Here is a 19532-nt window from a genome sequence, read left to right on the forward strand (position 1 = left end):
CCCTAATGCGCCTTGAAATGAGGAACTCAAAAGTCACGTGTAAAGAAAAAATCTCTGTGTAGTGATATTGGACATGTTTCTATTGTTAACAAATGACTGAACTTAATTATTTGTGGTGATTAGGAAAGTAGAGGAACATAGAATAAATGTGTAAAAACTATGGAGCTATTGAATGTGTTCAAAGTATTAAATTTTCAAAGAACTTATTGTGTTAAAAAGGGGATATTTTACCACAAGGAGCCGCATCACAAAAGGATGTTCGGGGTTTGCTAATTTACGGAAAAAGTAATCTCACTTCATAACCCGAAAATTTAACCACATATGTGAAAATGTCACAGCTTCGAAAGAGCTATCATACATATCCAAGTTTACGATATGGACTGAGCTACAGGAAAAAACGTTACCATTACGGCCTGTGGAAAAACAATTAAAGATATTGAGCCAGTTATTCTGGGACCCTTTATAGCCTGCTGTTCAGTGTAAGTCAAGACTTTGACATATAATGGTTTTCTTTTACAAATTGTGACTTGGATGGAGAGTTTTCTCATTGGCACTCTTACCATATTGTCTTATACCGTATAGTGGTTATTTTCGCGGGGTGCAAATTTTCGCTTATTTTCGCAGACAGAACTAAATCGCCAAAATAAATTCCGCCAAATTAAAGGTGTACATACAAAGGTATTAATAAAAGTTTTTAATCCGCCAAAATAATAACCGCCAAAATATTTCGTATACCTTGTTCAATGAATATCGCAAAATTTTACACCCGCGAAAATAACCCGCTATACGGTATCTTAACAAGAATATTCCAAAAATATACTTGGGAATACCCTTAATCAGAAATGCCACATTTATAGTTGTTCTTCATCTTGATGTACATGTCTAAAGATGAGCATAGAACATCTGTTCTTGATATGAATATCATAATCATAAGAAGTTAAGAGTAGGTCACATATAAAACAATACAAACAAATTTAACGTAATATCTTTAATAAAATGATAATCTCCTATTTTGTTGCACCAGGCACAATATAAATTCTCATTACAAACTTCTCAAGTCTTACTATATATCTATCAATAATATGACAACAAAAATAACCAGCTATAAATAGCAGTGCACCTATCAAAAAGAAGCATCAAGAACTAAAATATGAAAATAACCGGCAGCTATTACATATTTGGCCTGTAATGCTTGTGAGCAGTGAAGGGTAAACATTGCACAAAGGAAAAAATAACATTGTTTTGAAATAAGCAATAGAACTTCTATTCCAGCTTCTGAAGTCAATTTTTTGATAAGAAGATAATTGTAATTATTTTAACTATATTATTGTCAAAGAAACTTAAATCTTATTCTATATATTACTTTCAGTACAGATATATTTATGCACCATGCACAACTTCTGTATTTTTAAAAAAAAAAAAATTATGACAAATATGGTTGTACACTTCAATATTATTTAGTAACTTGAATACCTAAGAATATATTTCATTGATAAATTGTGTGTCCTGTACATGAATATATTGGTGGTATAGAAAATGAGCCTTTGTTTATCAAAATTGATTTGTAAACCGAAAATAAATTACAAAATATTATTTTCATTTCAACAGCAAACACCTAGATCTTTTTTATATTACACATAGATGTAATGTAATATGTGTTCACTATTAGAAATTTTAAACACTTTTTTTCCAACTATTAAAATTGAATTAAACGTTTTAAGATAACATTTTAGCATTCTTATCAGACTCCCAACATTCATTTCTGAATACATACATTACATGAATAGTTATACTGTAAGTTAACTTTGACTGATAAAGAGAATATGTTTGCAAAAGGTCATTTTTTTCTATAATTACATGAAATTTACATTTTTTTAATGTAAATCACAAAATTTATAAACACACATGTTCGTCAGATATAGGTATGACTGAACATTTTATTCCAATTTTGTACATTTTCTGCTAAAGCATTAGATCAATATCTTGAGATTACCTTGTACCTGGAAGGAATGGGGCAAAAAACGATAGGAATAATTTCTATCCTTTAATTCTCATGGGAAATACAAAATTTCAAAATCTTCCAATCTTTGAAGGGAAAAGTGAATTCTATAATTTTTATTGCATTGATAGTTTTTATATTTATTGCAATGTTAAATCATCACTTTTCACCAATTCAAGATCCAAAAATATAATCCTATTTAATGCATGACTTGCGTCCTTGTAAATCATGCAACATTATTGCTATTAAAGTTATACTGTAGACTGAGAAATATGCCTCAAATCGGGTTGAATAAAAAACATCTCATCAAATTTTATTAGAATAAGACATGAAAATGATATCAGGATAAAATTTATCAATCATTAAAGTTGTTACAAACAGTTTGTCATTATTTAGCAACATATTAAAATGGGAATAGTTTTGGTAAATGACGTAGAATTATAAAAGTTCAATTGTCCAATGAATCAAGGTCTGTAACTCTTGAACTTCAAAAATGAAAATTTGTAATTATGAACTTGACCTTCACATTGACAGTAACAAATATTAAAATTTGGAAAGCATTAGTTGAACAATTCATGCCTGGAAACAACTGGAGAAGCATGTGTGCCCCCTACCCAAAGCCATGACAAGGTTTCCATTGAACATCCAGTTAAACATCATATCTGTGTATAATAACATGATCAATTTCCATGTTTTGTTGATCAAACTTTTGAAAAAATTGAATCATATTAACAATTTATAATGGCAATGAATGAATAAATGTTAAAGCTTGCAAAGTAACTAAGTACACCATGCTACAAAATGATCACATACATGAAACACATTTTTTTAATACAACTATTGCACAGAAAACAGCTTTGCTAGTACAAACTGTATTTAAAGAACTAAATTAAGCCAATGAAGACTGGTTCTACTGTTTGCTTCATTAAACAACCACTTTTATATTCACCAAATAAAAATAACAATCTACTCAATAAATATAAAATATTGCGCAACGTTATAACAACAAGTATTCAAAGACAAAGCAAACATCAAACAGGATTTAAAACTACAAGGAATAGACAAACAGAGACCAATTCTATACTTAACAAAAATGTGCAAAAACAAAAATATAAAAGCTCTCCCCTACATACCAGTAGTGCTTAAAATCTTGTAATGTTTTTTTTTATGAATTTTTAAATTTGAGGTCTCATTTACAATGATGTTGAGATCAGAAGTATCTGTTTTTTGAACAATGAAACTTCCAGGAACTAGTGTGCTCTAATATGCCATTAAAGTTATGCACAAGACTGGATAAGATATAATTTTGAAATTTGCAACTTTATTTCAATTCAAGACAAATTAGGCATCAATGTTTGAAATTGTATTAGTGGTGTAATTTCTTTAGTGACATTGGTTGCAGGTTATTCAGTAAAAATTAGAAAAATATTCTAGTCCTTGTGAAACTTAAAGGATGTTGCACAAGATACTGTATAGCGGATGATTTTCGCAGGGTGTAAATTTTTGCGGATGGAACAAAATTGCCAAAATAAAATCAGCCAATTTCAGAATGCACATGCAAAGGTTTCGATAAATGATTTGAATTCGCTAAAATGATAACCCCCAAAATATTTCATATAGCTGATTCATTGAAAATCCCAAAATGTTACACCCATGTAAATAACCCACTATATGGTATAAAGAAAGTATAAATTGTAATGAAATATAACATAATATCACAGATTAGTATTCATAAAAAAATATGTTAATGTAGATACATGACTACATTACCCAGTAACAACCACAAAAGTATATATAACTAACACTTACATAAAGAATAATGAGCAATTATCTGTTTACCATTGTTACACATGGTATTTATACAACGTTACAACATAAATTTCACTTTTCTTTGTAAGAAATTTCTGTAAACTACAAATGTATAAATGAGTAAATACATTAATAAGAACTAATTTTACAATAAACATAAACTTGAGTATATATTTGTCATAATACAACATTATATACAAATACAGAGATATATTGTAATTGTCAATGAACAGCTATCTATCAAAAAGAACAAAAAGACAAGGCAGTGATTATTTACATGTTTACAGGTGAATATTCATACTATAAAACCAACTAAAAAAGGCTCCACAATATACCAGTTTATCATTTATGAAGTTCATTCAATAGATTGAAAATTTCTAAGTACTGTGGATTCATTAATATTCGTTGGATACCAATTATTGTGGATTTCGTGGATACCGAAGAACCACAAATTTAAATGTTCAACAAATTGCAAATTTTCTTTAGGAATGTATGTATACTTTACAAAAACCACGAATTTAAATATCCACGGATATGCAAGTTTTCCTCAAACCACAAAAATTGGTACCCACGAAAATAAATGAATCCACAGTATCTGCAAACAAAAATAAAGTTTCTAATATATGTATCAGCAAAATGCTCAAACATATCTTTGATTGGTTGACTAAATAAGATGGCATAATGTTAAGTACTTTCTGAGAAAAGATTGAGGTAAATATTTGTCGAATGAAAGAATGAACTGGTTGACAGAAGACTGACAGTCAGACAGACAAGGTGATTGCAAAATTGCCCCTCTAGATTAGGGAATAAAAACATTGAGCAATTAAAACAACATGCACAACAGTATACTGAATAACATTTCATAACCAAGGGATTGGAATTTATTTAGAGATATTTGGTCCTTTTTACATGACATGAAAGTTTCGATATTTTTTTTAAACTGTAAAATTTATACCAGAGGTCACAACATTAACAAATAAGTGTACCAATGGCCAGAATGTACAAATTTTAAATTGGTTACAATAAAACACTTAATAATAATTGCAGAAATGTAGCAGCCAAAAAATCATAAGAATTTTAATTACCTAAATTTTCAAGTTCCTTAGGAATCAACCTGGCAACTTACTGTCAATCCCGAGGCAATAACAATGCATATGAACTAGACAATTCAAGTGGATAAAAAAATCCCAAATGAATTCATATTTAAAATACAGGTTTCTCCAAATATAAAATGTAAGTAAAGCTGTAAACCTTGCTTGTTAAATAAAGTGTTTTAACATGGGGTGGGGGCATTAAAACACTAACTAAAGAGACCTAAATTATAATGAAATACCATGTAAAAGTTTTATTACACAGGCAGGATTCTATGGCATAAATTACTGATGAACAAAAAAATGGCAGTTTCTGATAAAAAAGAAAAGAAATGAAATGTCGTATCTTGGTACATTTTTAAAATCTGACAAAATTTAGGATTTCTTAATAGTCACTTCTATCTTTACAATCATAATTGGGAAATATGACTTTTACTGTTATATCATATCTTTAATCTTATAAAACTGCAAATATGAGAGATGAAATAAGTAAGATTCTATTATCATACGGAAGTCTGGTGTATAAGTTTGACTATAACAGCGTACAGACTGACAATGCTACATATCACACCAATGATAACTATCGTCACGTCCTTAATAATGATCCCGTATGACGAGTCTCTACCACAGATCTTTAGATGAAACAGACACGGCAGTATGTAAGCTAATAAAGAACTTCCTATCGCACCTGTAAAATATGAAAAGAAGATTTGACAGTTAATAAATAAGTATTACAAAATGATATGGTGTTCTAAATTGTATGATTTTTCTGATGGAGAAATAGTTATTAAACAATACAGACATGGTTTGCACTTTTACTGTGAATCTGCGTTATAACTTTAAATACAAAGTTGAAAGTTGAACTTATGCACGAGAGTGACTGTGTCCATAAAATTTGAATTGAAATAGATGAATTTCCTTTTAAGGTGGTATGAAATTTAATTTGGCTCGTTTAATTTTCATCAATTTTAAAAGGATAATTTGGTATAAAAAAGTGTTGTCTAGCATAAAACAACCACCCACACCACTGGCTTGAAATTATTTTTTTAGAAAAGCACCAATGAAGACAGAAATTTATCTATTATCACAATTCATATTATTTTAATGTCTAACTTACCTGTAAAAGCGCCAACATATGCAAAACTATCTCTAAAAATAACAGCCAATCCAGCAGTTACACAAACTACAAAAAATCTTACTAGATTTCGCTTCCATGCAGATACCTAATTCAAAATACATAAATAATTTCATTTAAATAATCCAGCTTACAACATTTGTACACTTAGTAATCAAAGTTCTTTTAAAATAACAAAACAAATTGGTTTTTAGCTTTCTCTTGTTCGTTATCTTGCACAGAATGTTTTCATCAAATGTTTATTTGTCATGTATAATTTGAATGGTGCCAAAAGCAGAGCAAGAGTTGCTTTACCTTCAAGAGCACCTTAGATAACCAACAGTTTAAGTGGGGTCTGGTTGTCTGCACACGATTTTGTTGACTGATGTTTGTTTTTTTCTTTTGGTCATGGTTCAAGCACATGCATTGTATCACCTATAGCTTAACAGTACTTTAAATCAAAGATTGCAATGTCGTTTTTTTTCTTTTATTAATACTCTTTTCCATTTTTTTTTCTTTCTGTTTTATGAAAATTTAGAAAAATAGGTGTCAGTCAACTTACAATCTCTTTATAAGTAAGAGAGATCTCTAACAAAATATTTTATGGTTGGAAATATACTGATATTTTGACACCTTATAAGTAAGAAACAACACATCTCAATTCTGACATGATAAAAGAACTATAATCAATGTCTTACCTCTTTTGGTATAAGTTTAACCAAATCAGGTGAGTCTTTAGGTAACAACATTTCTTCTGTTGAGTCATCTGGATCTTTGCCATTCTTTGGTCCACATATACTGCCTATAAACAATACACACAATGATTTTAATTTCATATTTCAATTGATTGATTTGTTATGTTTAATATAAAATAGAAGATGTAGTATGATTGCCAATGAGACAACTATCCACAAAAGACCAAAATGACACAAACATTAACAATTATAGGTCAGTGTAATGCCTTCAACAATGAGCAAAGCCCATACCGCATATAGTCAGCTATAAAAGGCCCCGATAAGACAATGTAAAACAATTCAAGCGAGAAAACTAACGGCCATATTTGTGTAAAAATATGAACGAAAAACAAATATGTAACACATAAACAAACGACAACCACTCAATTACAGGCTCCTGACTTGGGACAGGCACATACATAAATAATGTGGTGGGGTTAAACATGTTAGCGGGATGATCCCGGATCCCAACCCACCCCTAACCAGGGACAGTGGTATGACAGTCCAACATAAGAACGAACTATAAAAATCAGTTGAAAAAGGCTTAACTCATCAGATAGACAAAAAATAAAAGTGGAAGTTAACTCCACATTCAGCACTCTTGGGTAAACACAATGATGACAGTTTTTACTGGTGAAGGAAGCCACAATGCCTGGAAATAACTTTTTATTTGTGATTGTTTTGTATCTGTACTTGTGTGTTTTGACATTCAATTAGAAAGATCATATCATAGGGAACATGTGTACTAAGTTTCTATCGTAGGTGGGGAATAAAATCAAATGACTGTGTGTTTGTTTGTTTGTTTGTTGTTGCTTAATGTCTTCTTCTGCCTTCATACTTTTGACTTTATACGTTTGTATCAAAGCAGCTTGTTTATATTGATAGAGACCAGAGTATCCAAAGAGAACCATGACCTTCTGCAGGAAAATTTGGCAATCCCAGTCAATTGAGATAGAAGTCCAAAAAACCTGACTATTGGTGCTTGAATGCCAGTTGAATAAATAGAATGTATGTATGGATAAAAATAATATTTGCTAAGGTTAATTAATGGCAAAAGTATTAACTTTTATACACTTTAAGCCAGATAGAATGAATTATATACAAATAAATAACGTACCATGTGAAAATAGAACTAATTCTATCATTTCTGTTACAGGGTATATCTGTAGTGGAAAGGTCAAGGCCACACCTATGATCACACAGATATTTATAGAAAAGGCAAACCAGCTTGCAGACGGAATGTTCAAATTCAACATCTGTTCGACTCCACTACCAAATCTTAAATATCCCAGAATTCCAAAGCTTCCTAGTATGACAGACAAAACAAGTATGGCCCCATGTAAAAATGATGCAAAGTTGTGTCTGTTTCCCTCCATGCTTGATTCGACTGGAACAACCTATGAAAATAAGTCAAGAGATTGTAGTAACAATGATATACTGTGGATTCATTATTATTCGTTGGATACTTATTAATGTGGGTTTCATGGTTTCAGGTGAACCACGAATTCAAATTTTCGAAGAACAAAAAAAATCTAAAGGCTTTGTATACTTTCTACAAAAATCTTGATTTATTTGCCACAAAGTTCTCTTTTTCTATCAAATGCAATGAAACAGTAAAAAATAATGCTTTGCATCAAGTTTCCCCTTGGAATATGTACTAAATGGCCTATCTCTATTATTCATTATATCTGTAGTTTTGATACAATTGAGGTTTGAAAAATTTGTACAAAAATGGCTACAGAAGGGTACATCAACCTTAAAATAGTTTTCCTATTTGACACACAAATGAAATACATGTAGTTCTGTAGTTACCAAGATCATCAGGATTTATTTTCTTAAATATTTGAATAACTGGTATAATACAATTGACTTAATTCTAGGAGAAATTCCAGAATATATATAAGATGTTATAAAAAGTTGCAAAGCACAGGTTAGAATAGTTTTATCATAACTAGATATAGGAAGATGTGGTGTGAGTGCCAATGAGACAACTCTCCATCCAAATAACAATTTAAAAAGTAAACCATTATAGGTTAAAGTAAGGCCATCAACAGAAGTAGACTTTTCATTTAATCTAACAAAAGTACAAATACTTGAATAGTTCTAGGTTGAAATTTAAAATGAACATAGTGTTAAGACCTGTATATTTAAGTTAGTGTATGTAACATGTGTATAAGTTAGGGTTAACTTACTAAGCCAATTCCTTCAAAAGCTGCTGTTACCTGTCCAAAAAACACAGGGAATCCTTCCCAGTTAAAATAACGAATATCAGGATGAACTTCAAAATCTGTAAAATATAAACTCTTGTAGGTTAATAAAGAGGTTTCTTATGTAGAAAATAGTGGATAAAACTTGGTTTTGGAGCTAGCCAAACCTCTCACTTGTTTTACAGTCACATAAAATTCCATTTAAGATACAGTACATTTTAAGTAATTTGTAAGTCTTGCTCCTATAAATGTTCTTATGGGACTAGACATCTATACATGTATGCTAAAAAAACCTATTCATCGTGTTTGTCACACTTGTCTGTTCATGTCAATCTTTTTTGGATAAGTCATGAAAGTGATCTGTAGCTAGGCAAAATTTCTGCCACTATCCAATTTAAAAAAAAAAAAAAAAAAAACATTTTTGAAGTATCTTACTTCACCATGTTCACTATCAATTTTAATAAGGTTCATTTTGGTCAATCTTATTTTATGTGTGCATGTTATGTTTAGTGGACTTTTACCTATTTCCTTTTTCATGATCTTTAGCTGCAGTGTTGTCTATCATTTGTAGACTTATAACATGTATAATTTAGATTTTACCTTCGTATCTATTTTTACAGTAGCAGTTAAAACTTCCCTATTCATCCTTAAGTTATCCCTACATTATTCATAAATTGATGTTAAATTCTGATCTATTCGCACGTGTCAGTATAAAAAATTGTTGGGTAAAGTCAGGTGCTCAGAAACAAGTGTAGAAATTTCAAAAAAAATTTACACATAATATCATAACAAAAAAATATGTACATGTATATCAAATGTTGAAAAACTAAAATCAATATTTTCATAATCATGATAAGAACATAAAAATTAATACAAATGAACTATAAATTATAACTTATTTTATTTCTAAATCAACTCTTTTTGCTTGTTACATTTAGTTCATAACATATTATTGGAATTATACTAGTAAAATTTCACATTGAAAGATGCTAATTTTACATTGATAAATGCTAATTTTGCATGGATTCATTGGCAATTTATTGAATCATAATTTTGCATGTAGATCATTTCATTCTTTTTTAATGTGGTTAAACTACTTGAAGATGAAAACCACTGTCTAAGTGTGTTAGGTTAAGTATGATAAGTAGGACATACCGGTATGTATCATGTCTGAGTCAGCAACCATTAACAGGATCAAATAATAATACAGAGTCAATGTTACAAATTTTCCTAAATCTTTTTACATGGACATATAAATTTGCTATTATCTATTTACATTTACACATGTTACATTATGTATGCTGTAGTTGTGATATTTATAAAATTTTTGAAAGATGGAACCTTACAAAAACCATACAGGAAGTTTATGTTAAAGTATGTCTATATTGAAAACTTTAAAGAGTAAATACAATGTCTACAATGTACATCAAAATAAGATAACAAAAAGACACATTAACAATTGAAATAGAATCATTAACAAAAGTAAATAGGTTGCACTGTTTGTAAATGTGTCAAAATCTTGTCTTTCCTATTACATAATCACATTTACTATAGTAAATGCTTTACAGCTCTTTTCATAATGCTAGCAAGTTAAAGGTTAGTTTGGATTGCTTACTTTGTTTTTATCAATCTTTGCTCAAGCATTGTTATTAAGATTGACATCTGAAAACAATATAAAAAGGAGGATTTAAATTAAATATTAGATTTAAATTTGATTGGACATTAGCAAATAATCAAATTTACCTATACACAACTCCTGCCTAAAAAGCAAGCAATTCAACCAAACCTTTGTCTTACTAGCATTATGAAAAGAGCTGTAACACAATTATCAGATACAGAATGCTTAGTTCACTACAAATCATAAGTGACAAGCAAGACAAATACTTACCTATAACTAGGAATATAAAAACAGCAATACAACCAGTAAATATTGAGATATTGGCCAAAACACTGATGAAAGACATTTTACGGATTGTTCTTATCATAGCAAATATGACAAAAAGAGGAAGTGGTAATGCCACTAAAAATTTGAGAGATGGCGCTGAAGACTGCTGAACAATACTGGAAATATCGGAAACATTTGTTGTTGTTGTAGGTAACGAAGTTGTTGTTGAACTATTTGTTGTCGTTATTATTGAACTATTTGTAGTTGTTATTATTGAACTGTTTGAAGTCGTTACTATTGAACTATTTGTGGTCGTTATTACTGAACTATTTGTGGTTGTTATTGTTGATGTGGTTGGTTTTGTTGTTGAATCTGTTGAAATCATCGGTATCACTGTTGATGCATTGCTCACTGTGGTTGTCGTGATTGGTGCAGCTGTTGTACTGTTCCCAGTTGTAAATGGAGCGACAGAAGTATTAGATTCAAAGTTATTAATATCTCGATCAAATAAATGTCTACTATGTTGAAGATATAAATCTGAAGAATTTACATCTGTTTTACGCGCTATTACACCGTGACAAATTGGATACCTATTTCCTGTTGAGTTGAAGGGCATGGAATTATCACAGTATATAAAGGGAAACAAAGAATGTATCGTATTTCCGATGAAAATAAAATAAGCAACACAGAACCCAAACTGTGTGATCCCAATGAAGAAATTTACAACATATAATCCAGATTTTCCAAATGCATTCCATCCAACATCGCCATATGACATGTGACGCTTCATATGTTCTTCATGTTCACGAGCTTCCTCATATTCTATTTCAACGTCAGGTTCACTGAATTCTTCGGAATCACTGGTTGCCATGTATTGTTTATTGGGTTTTGACTGAACTTTCACATCATTTATTGTGTTCTTGATTGCTCTGTATTTCGTTTTTACTATGAGATGACAACAATGGTCTGTAAGTGCGGCTACAAGTATTAATCCGATGATTCCAAGCTTTAATAAAATAAAAAGGCTATTAAAAGAAAAGGTTAGGACATAAAAATGTCTATCTATCTTCTTTTTACTTACAAATCTTAAAGTGAATTTCACTCTGGTAAGTTGCAAGGCCCGCCGCAAGTATAATTTTTTTTATGCATGCTAAATAAGCTAAATCTTTTACTACTTGCAAGATGAACAAAAAAATTTAATGCATAGAATTACTTAAATGATATTTGACTTTATCATTAAAATACACAACAGTTACATTGTAATCAGAAATTGACACTTTTGTTCTCATTCCTAGACTTAATCAATGACCATGATGACAGACCTCTAAGTTTTTTCTCTACTTGACAAGCAGGGATGATTTTCCCATCTTTTACAAATGGAGTCCTAATCTTACACCTAATTACCAGCTACTGGTACTGCAGAGTGCAGATGCTATAGATACATGTAAGACAGATTGAGGTCTTCAGTAAACATTTGTAAAATCCATTTAAATGCAATGGTAGTTAGAATGGAATACAAAATTATCTTTTGAACTATACTAAAAACATTCGTTTTGAATGGCAATCAGTAACACAGATCAAATTGATTTTTTGTTTTTGCCTTTGTGATAGCACTGGTAACAGTCCCAAGATAGTCATTTCTGATATACTGATTCATTTCAAATTTTGAAATAAATGATTTTGATTAAACTGAATAACATTGATACCAATTATTTATCTATTGTTTATACTTTGTGATTTTTTTTACATTTTGTATCTATTGTTCATTTATTTCTTTTAACTGTATAATGTGTGAAAACAAAATTGATAAAGTCATTTCACCTGCAAGTCATATATAAATAAATGAAAAATGATGAACCCTTTATTCTACAATTGGGAAATTGTATGGGAAATGTTCTTGCTGGTGTCTTGTAACTCTGAATGCTACAGTATGGAAGAATCTGATCTCCCAAAAATCAAAAAAAATAAATTTTCCATGTGAAGTAGAATGAAGTATTTTCTTTTGTTACAGAAATCATTACATGAAAATATCTAGATTCTTCTTCTTCTTAATATTAAAACAAACAAGCTCCAAATGACTCAAAACCATAACTTCATGCAAACAGCTAGGTTTTCGTGTAAAAGGTTCAAAGGCTTTTAAATTTTAAAAGAAATAAAATTGTCCTCACTTTTGTTTTGTTATAGAATATATATCATTTGGAAGCTTTGTAACCTTGAACCTTGTACTGCATATAGTACATGTATCTATCATTTCACTGATGTACATATCAAGTTCAGTTTACTTATGTCTCTGATAACTATCTTAATGTCAGGTGTTGACAATTGTGCTGACAGAGACAAAATAAAATGTACATTCAAATAGACCAGGTCCAGTTTTTAGTGCAAGAATGTCCAAGGTAGATAGGGTTTTATATTATATATTTTATTTAAATCAATTGTTAAAAGTGTGATTCTAAATTTCTAAAAGGATACTTGAAATGATAACTAATAGCGGATGCATGTTGTCAAAAACAGTATTGTAATAAAGATCAACATTTTTTTTCAATGATACATGTTAGTATTGTTTTCTTTCTATAGTTTTATTATTTATACACTTTTCTTTAGTAACAATTCCTATTTAAAGGAAGTGAAAAATATTGTTTGTTTTCATTGCTAATTATAAAAAATAAATATTCACTGAAAATCAGAAACAAATAATCCTGTTCCTGTGTATTTCTGGAAAAATATAGTTTTATTTTTATTAAGGGTAAAAAAAATGTCTCCCCTCCCCCCCCCCCCAAAAAAAAAAATAATTAAAAATTAAATAAATAAATATAAGATTAATTTGGTAATTTTTGCCTTATAAGTTGCAAATCTGTTCATTTACTTACTCCTAATCCACTCTGGTAAAAAGCAAATGACACACCTAAGTAATTGGAGCCAATGAAGGCTTTCACCATGTTGGCAAAGTCTCCCATATGTGTATACCACTTCATCTTGTTTTATCTGAAATTAAAAAAACAAAACTTTCATTCTTTAATAATGAATTAACTTATGTTGAGTTTATACTTTGAGCATATTTTTGTGTGTTAACTATTGCTTGTTTTTATTCAAGGTTTGTACAATGGGGGGTGGGGGGGGAGGGAATTGTTTTGCCTTTTGAAATATATTTTTCAACAAAATGTTCTAACTGTTGGGAAGAAAGTCCTATAATCATGGTTGATGAAGTAACAAGTGGGTTATATACATGTGAAATGTAAAATCTTTTATTTGACCTGACTTCAAAAATTGGTGGTTTTCTTTTTATGGATACGAAAAAAATGTTCAGAAAGCATTCTGTTAAAATCAAAATAAAAGTGTTAGCCAATAGAATTTCCATTCTCTATTTTATTATTAACAATTTGCTTATTATGTCACCATTTCGTGATTTGCAAATCAATAAATTCATGCACTGATTTCAAAAATTTACTGCAATTTAATTCTTTAAACAAAAACAAAAACACCTACCAGCAGATTACAGTTACTTGTAAATGAGCAGATATAAAAGTGTTGTGGGAAAAATCAACCAATGGAAAATATCATTGTGTTAATGACTAAATATGACCTTTCAGTAACCGGTTGTTTCCTGTTACTTAATCTTTGTTGATTATTTATAAAACTAATCATAAAAATATCATTCATATACATATACATGTAGTGTGAACCTACTAAATGAACTCCTCCTGTAACTGGGTTCAAATTACAATTATCAAATATGCAAATTTTGTAAATGTTTATGGACACATGTACCAAGAAAAAAGATCATTAACAACATGAACTTCATCTTCAAAACTAGGACACAATTTTATTTTAACTACCTCCCAGCCTCTGTATGATTAATTTAAAATTTAAAGGATAATGTTTAAAACCAGTGATTTCTATCTATGTGGGAGGATCCAGGGATCCAGTTTAGAGGGGCACAAACTACAAAAAGAAAATATTGTTAATGATCTCAGGCTCCTGAACTATGACTCCCGTTTGTTATCTTTATAACATTTGACGTCATATTTTTATGACATTAAACAATTGAACTTTGGAACTTTAAACTTTGTCTTCATTTAGCTTTGTGCAATTAGAGAAATTGTTCATGAAAATTTGACTTTGACAAAAAAAAATTTGACCAAAATTTTACAGTGGTTTTTTTTAACTTCTGTTCTTAGTAGTACCTACTAAAATAAAATTGTAATAATATTTCGTTAGAAAGTTTTCCTCTGTAGAAATTCTGTGAGGCTAATATGTTTCTTTGAACAAGGTTAACAATGGTAACAAAAACATCATTGACAATGTTGACCTTACAATTGCCATCATACATTTAACATTTGGTACCAATTAATTTTATCTGTCAAGGACCTTTTTGTCATAAATCATATATTTAAAATTACAACCACTTACTGGTCATCAGTGAATTAGGACCACTGTCTGCAATTCAAAAATGTCTTTATAATACATGTACAGTGGCGGATCCAGACATTTTAAAAAGGGGGGTTTCCAACCCAGAGTAAAGGGGGGGAGGGGATTCCAACTATATGCTCCCATTAAAATGCATTGATTATCCAAAAAAAAGGGGGGGTTCCAATCCCGGGAACCCTCCGCCCCCCTGGATCCGCCACTGATGAATGATTATAAAGATATACAAGCATATATATGTCCATGACACAGGAACAAAACATAATTAAATATCCCAAAAAAATCTAGGAGTCAACATACCGTCTTTTAAAATCTGAGATCAAACAAAACAAAACTTAGATTTAAAAAAAAATAACAAGTTGAGAAAAGTATATAAATCAGATATAAAAGAAATATATTTCTTTCAGATATTGATCATGCAACATACCCTAAAGTCTAGAGGGTTGCAAAATTTTCCTATGATTTAATAATTTTTCATCGGCTGCCTTATATATATTATGTTAAAAAGTGAACTTTGGTTATCAAATAAGAAATAAAATTTCCAGAGAACCTGTAATATGTATTTGTTGTGTTTACATGTACGTTGAAAATAATGTTTTAATTATAGATATTTATATACATGTCTCTATAAATACTATCCAAATAAGAGGGTAAATAAATAAACAGATGCATAGATTTGTAGCAAATACTGTCCAATATTTAGGTGTCAAAGATAAAGGATACCGTAACTCTTATGCACAAATGTGGACATATACATGTATACAAATAAATTTTATCAATATACCGGTAACCTTTAATATCTATTGACATATAAACATCATCATAAATCGTGAAAATTTCCATTGATGAAAAGTAACTATCTTCATAGTGTATCAGATCATTAAAAAAAGATAATTTTCTAACGTTATATGGAAACCAAATATTTCAAAACCAGATTCAAGCCATTGACATGATTGACAGAGGAAAAGGGACAGGAGTATTAGCATAAATATTTTGAAAGTTTACCTAAAATGCAAAACTTTGACTATTAAAAACGAGGCTAAAAACTATTACTAAGATTAATATAAATTATGCAGGATATTGATGTTCATCCCTCAACAGGAAGCTGCAATTAGTGTGGGGCTTTCAGAATAGAGAATAAAGAACAAAACATTAAGAATAGAGAATGGAGAAAAATTGTCAAAAACATATAGAATAAAGAAAACTATAGACATGTTCATGATGTAAGAACAAAAAATAAAGAAAACTAAAACATGTTCGTGATGTAAGAACAAAAAATAAAGAAAACTAAGACACATTCATGATGTTAGAACAATAGGATTCTAAAATATAAAGAATAAAGAACAATGAGCATTTAAAATAATAAAGAATATACATGTATAGACAATTGGCCTATAAAAATAATAAATATATGTATACAAATACAGAGAACATCATCCAGATATGCACAAATTAAAGATCTTTTTCATCTGCACCCAAACTCAATAAACATACTTGTTCACTGGGTTGATCAATACCATCTGAAACTCTGTGAGTATGAAATTGAGGATGTGATAAAAATCCTTGATGAAATGCAATACATTCTTATTTTTATTATATGATATCAAGGATTTGACAATATAAACTATGTTATTGAGCAGCAGTATGACGAAAAAAAATCAGTTGGTCTAATTGTGTAATGGTCTATTTGAGTTCAATTGGGTAACCCATCACTCCGGACCTAACCAACAGTATATATTATTGTAAAAATTATATAGGAAGTAAATCACACATCATTAACTTCCTTGGTTTTTTAGTTGCTCAGTTTGTGCTAATGTTTTGTTTGTTATTCTTTATTTTATAAGGAAATCAATTATTATAAAGTGTATCAACATTATTGAAATCTATGATAAATAAAATATATCGTTTAGTTTTACACTTTATCAGCAAAAAAGGTTATCTTTGAAAACAGGGATATCATGTTCTACAACTCATTATTTATTATTTGTATGTTTTGCATTTGAAAAAAGACAATCTATGTACAGATTGATAATACATGACGTTGTGCAATTTATTGATGATCACTTATATCCACTTTCCTAAGAGTCCAAATAAAACAGTTTGGGTAGTCATTGGCAGAACCAGGGGGGGTTCCGAGGGTTGGAACCTCCTTTTTTTTACCGATCAATGCATTTGAATGAGGACATATAGTTCGAAACCCCCCCCCTTTTGTCCTTGGTTGGGATAACCCCTTTTCAAAATGGCTGGATCTGCCCCTGGTAGTAATTTTGAGGGATAAAAAAATACTAAGCAAAAGTATTTTTTTATCTATGACTTTTACAAAGAGTTATAGGCTACTGATAAAGGATATATGTTATGACTGCAAATGATACATTTTTAAGATACATGTACATGAACATGTATATAAAAAGATGTGGTATGATTGCCAATGAGACAACTGTCCACAAGAGACCATAATGACACAGAAATTACCAACTAAGGTCACTGTGCTGCCTTCAACGATGAGCAAAGCCCATATATCATAGTTATAAAAGGCCCTGAAACGACAATGTAAAACAATTCAAATGAGAAAACTAATGGCCTTATTTATGTACAAAAAATTAACAAAAAAAATAATTTGTAACACATAAACAAACCACAACCACTGAATTACAGGGTCCTGACATGTTGCTTATAGTTTAATTTAAAATACATGTACATGTCTGCTGCAAATAAATGAACAGTTATATATATACAATTTAGCAGCAAAAAAAATCATTAAATTTGTAAAAATTATTGTATCAAGCTATTGATACTTATTTTCTCAATATACAATGTCTCTATTTATCCTTTTATTTCTTTCCTTTGCATGTTTTGAAATAAGTTTCTCTTTATTTTTCTTCTTTCAATACAGTATTACAGTAACTGGAGGCAAAGGGATAATATACATGCCCCTTTTTTTGGCTGAAGTATGAAATGAGAAGTGACAGTGGTAGTACTACTAAGATAAGAAGAATGGAATTTAGAGCTATATTTAGCCATGGGGAAGGGAGTAGGGTAGGAAATTTCAGAATCAGGGGACCCACTTTAGTCCTCTAGTACTTAGAGATTAGTAATAGGAGTACATTCATGATGAATAACAAAAGTTCTTGCCAAATCACGTTCACTGTCATTTTTGGTGCATGACGATAAAATTACACTTTCTTTTCAATGATCAAATATTCGACTAGCTGATGTTATGCATCACTCTTAATTTTTTCCAAAAATGATGCTAAAGAAAATCATTTGAGACATCTGACATCATGATATTGATAAGGATATTTTGACAAATCAAGGGAAAATTTCAACCAATTTGACACTAACACGGGGTTGAGGTAGCTGAGAATGACAGTTTGATCAATGATGTCTGACGGTAAAGGAAATTCATAGGCGGATCCAGAGGGGGCCCCCCTTTTTGTGGGAAAAATTTGGTTATTGGGTATCATTGAAGCATGACTGGAGTGGCCCCATCTCAGGTCAGTCAGTGGGCCCCCCTTAGGAAAAGTTCTGGATCCGCCACTGAAATTATTACCCTTCTCATAGAGTCTACTGACAAAAAAATAAATATGCATAATTTGTTTACTTTAGTCTTTAGTTTATGTTTTTGTTTTGTTATACTGAAAGTTAAAGCAATAGCCTAGGGGTTAGCCATATGCCAAGCACTGTGATCAGCATTTTGTTAAAAATCTTAACAATCAATTATGAAGAATATCATTTTAAACATATATCTGTTATCTTTATACCTTTGTGTTTTTCTATTTGTAAATATTTACAAAATATAAACAGAGCTATTTTCAGTGTTTGTCAGGTTTTTGTTATTGTCAATGCAAACATTTCCTCGACGTTGTTCAATCGAAGTCATTTGAACGCTTTCACGTGGGAAATGCAAAGGAGAAACTTTTATTTGTAATTCGTTTGAGTAAGACAAATGAACAGCTGAAATGTCTGGTAAAAGACCAGCGAAAGGGAAAGGTAAAAGACTAAAACAAAGAATAGAACCATACTGGCAATGTCTGTCCGTTAATTAGCATTACGAACGATGACACCCCCCTTTTCTCTGCAAAATATTCCAAATAGTTATTGCAATTTGACCATTTGGTTTTCTGATTGGTCTAAGAGAACGAGAAAATAGAGCCCTCAGTAAGGGTTCTGGAATTGGATAATTTGCTGAAGATGCAAAAAGCAGGAAATAAGATGTGTTCATACACACGAGCCTCTCAAACATATATATTTTTATACACCTTATAATT

The 19532-nt window shown here is 30.3% G+C and overlaps 2 protein-coding genes across 3 annotated transcripts in view; one reads left to right on the forward strand and one right to left on the reverse strand.

Annotated features, from left to right (window-relative positions):
- Positions 1–2233: 2233 nt before the first annotated feature.
- On the reverse strand, positions 2234–19143 carry LOC134724728 (uncharacterized). 2 transcript variants are annotated; one of them, XM_063587921.1, is made up of 8 exons: positions 19026–19143; positions 13710–13824; positions 10843–11845; positions 8940–9034; positions 7865–8144; positions 6712–6815; positions 6017–6122; positions 2234–5587 (listed from the first exon to the last, which is right to left on the reverse strand). In XM_063587921.1, exons 2-8 carry the CDS (start codon positions 13812–13814, stop codon positions 5403–5405), a joined length of 1878 nt encoding a protein of 625 aa, XP_063443991.1. In that variant the 5' UTR covers positions 13815–13824; positions 19026–19143; the 3' UTR covers positions 2234–5402. The 2 variants fall into 2 exon arrangements, with proteins under 2 accessions (XP_063443991.1, XP_063443992.1); XM_063587922.1 differs by lacking the exon at positions 19026–19143 and adding an exon at positions 14326–14507.
- LOC134724729 (integrator complex subunit 1-like) overlaps positions 19120–19532 on the forward strand; it is a 50155-nt gene continuing 49742 nt past the window's right edge. Inside the window, exon 1 of the mRNA XM_063587924.1 lies at positions 19120–19254. Within this exon, the coding sequence (XP_063443994.1) occupies positions 19224–19254 (31 nt within the window). The 5' untranslated portion in view covers positions 19120–19223. The remainder of the gene's footprint in view (positions 19255–19532) is intronic.

The sequence above is a fragment of the Mytilus trossulus genome, chromosome 7, assembly GCF_036588685.1.
Source record: "Mytilus trossulus isolate FHL-02 chromosome 7, PNRI_Mtr1.1.1.hap1, whole genome shotgun sequence".
NCBI classification, from domain to species: domain Eukaryota; kingdom Metazoa; phylum Mollusca; class Bivalvia; order Mytilida; family Mytilidae; genus Mytilus; species Mytilus trossulus.

What these genes read in the sequence shown, in the direction of transcription:
- LOC134724728 (XM_063587921.1), bottom strand. Translation starts at nt 13,814, where the DNA reads ATGAAGTGGTATACACATATGGGAGACTTTGCCAACATGGTGAAAGCC. An exon ending in ATTAGTTCTATTTTCACATG is followed by an intron (nt 6,816 to 7,864) that starts GTACGTTATTTA and finishes TATTGTTTATAG; the next exon opens with GCAGTATATGTGGACCAAAG. An exon ending in ATATGTTGGCGCTTTTACAG is followed by an intron (nt 5,588 to 6,016) that starts GTAAGTTAGACA and finishes CATATTTTACAG; the next exon opens with GTGCGATAGGAAGTTCTTTA.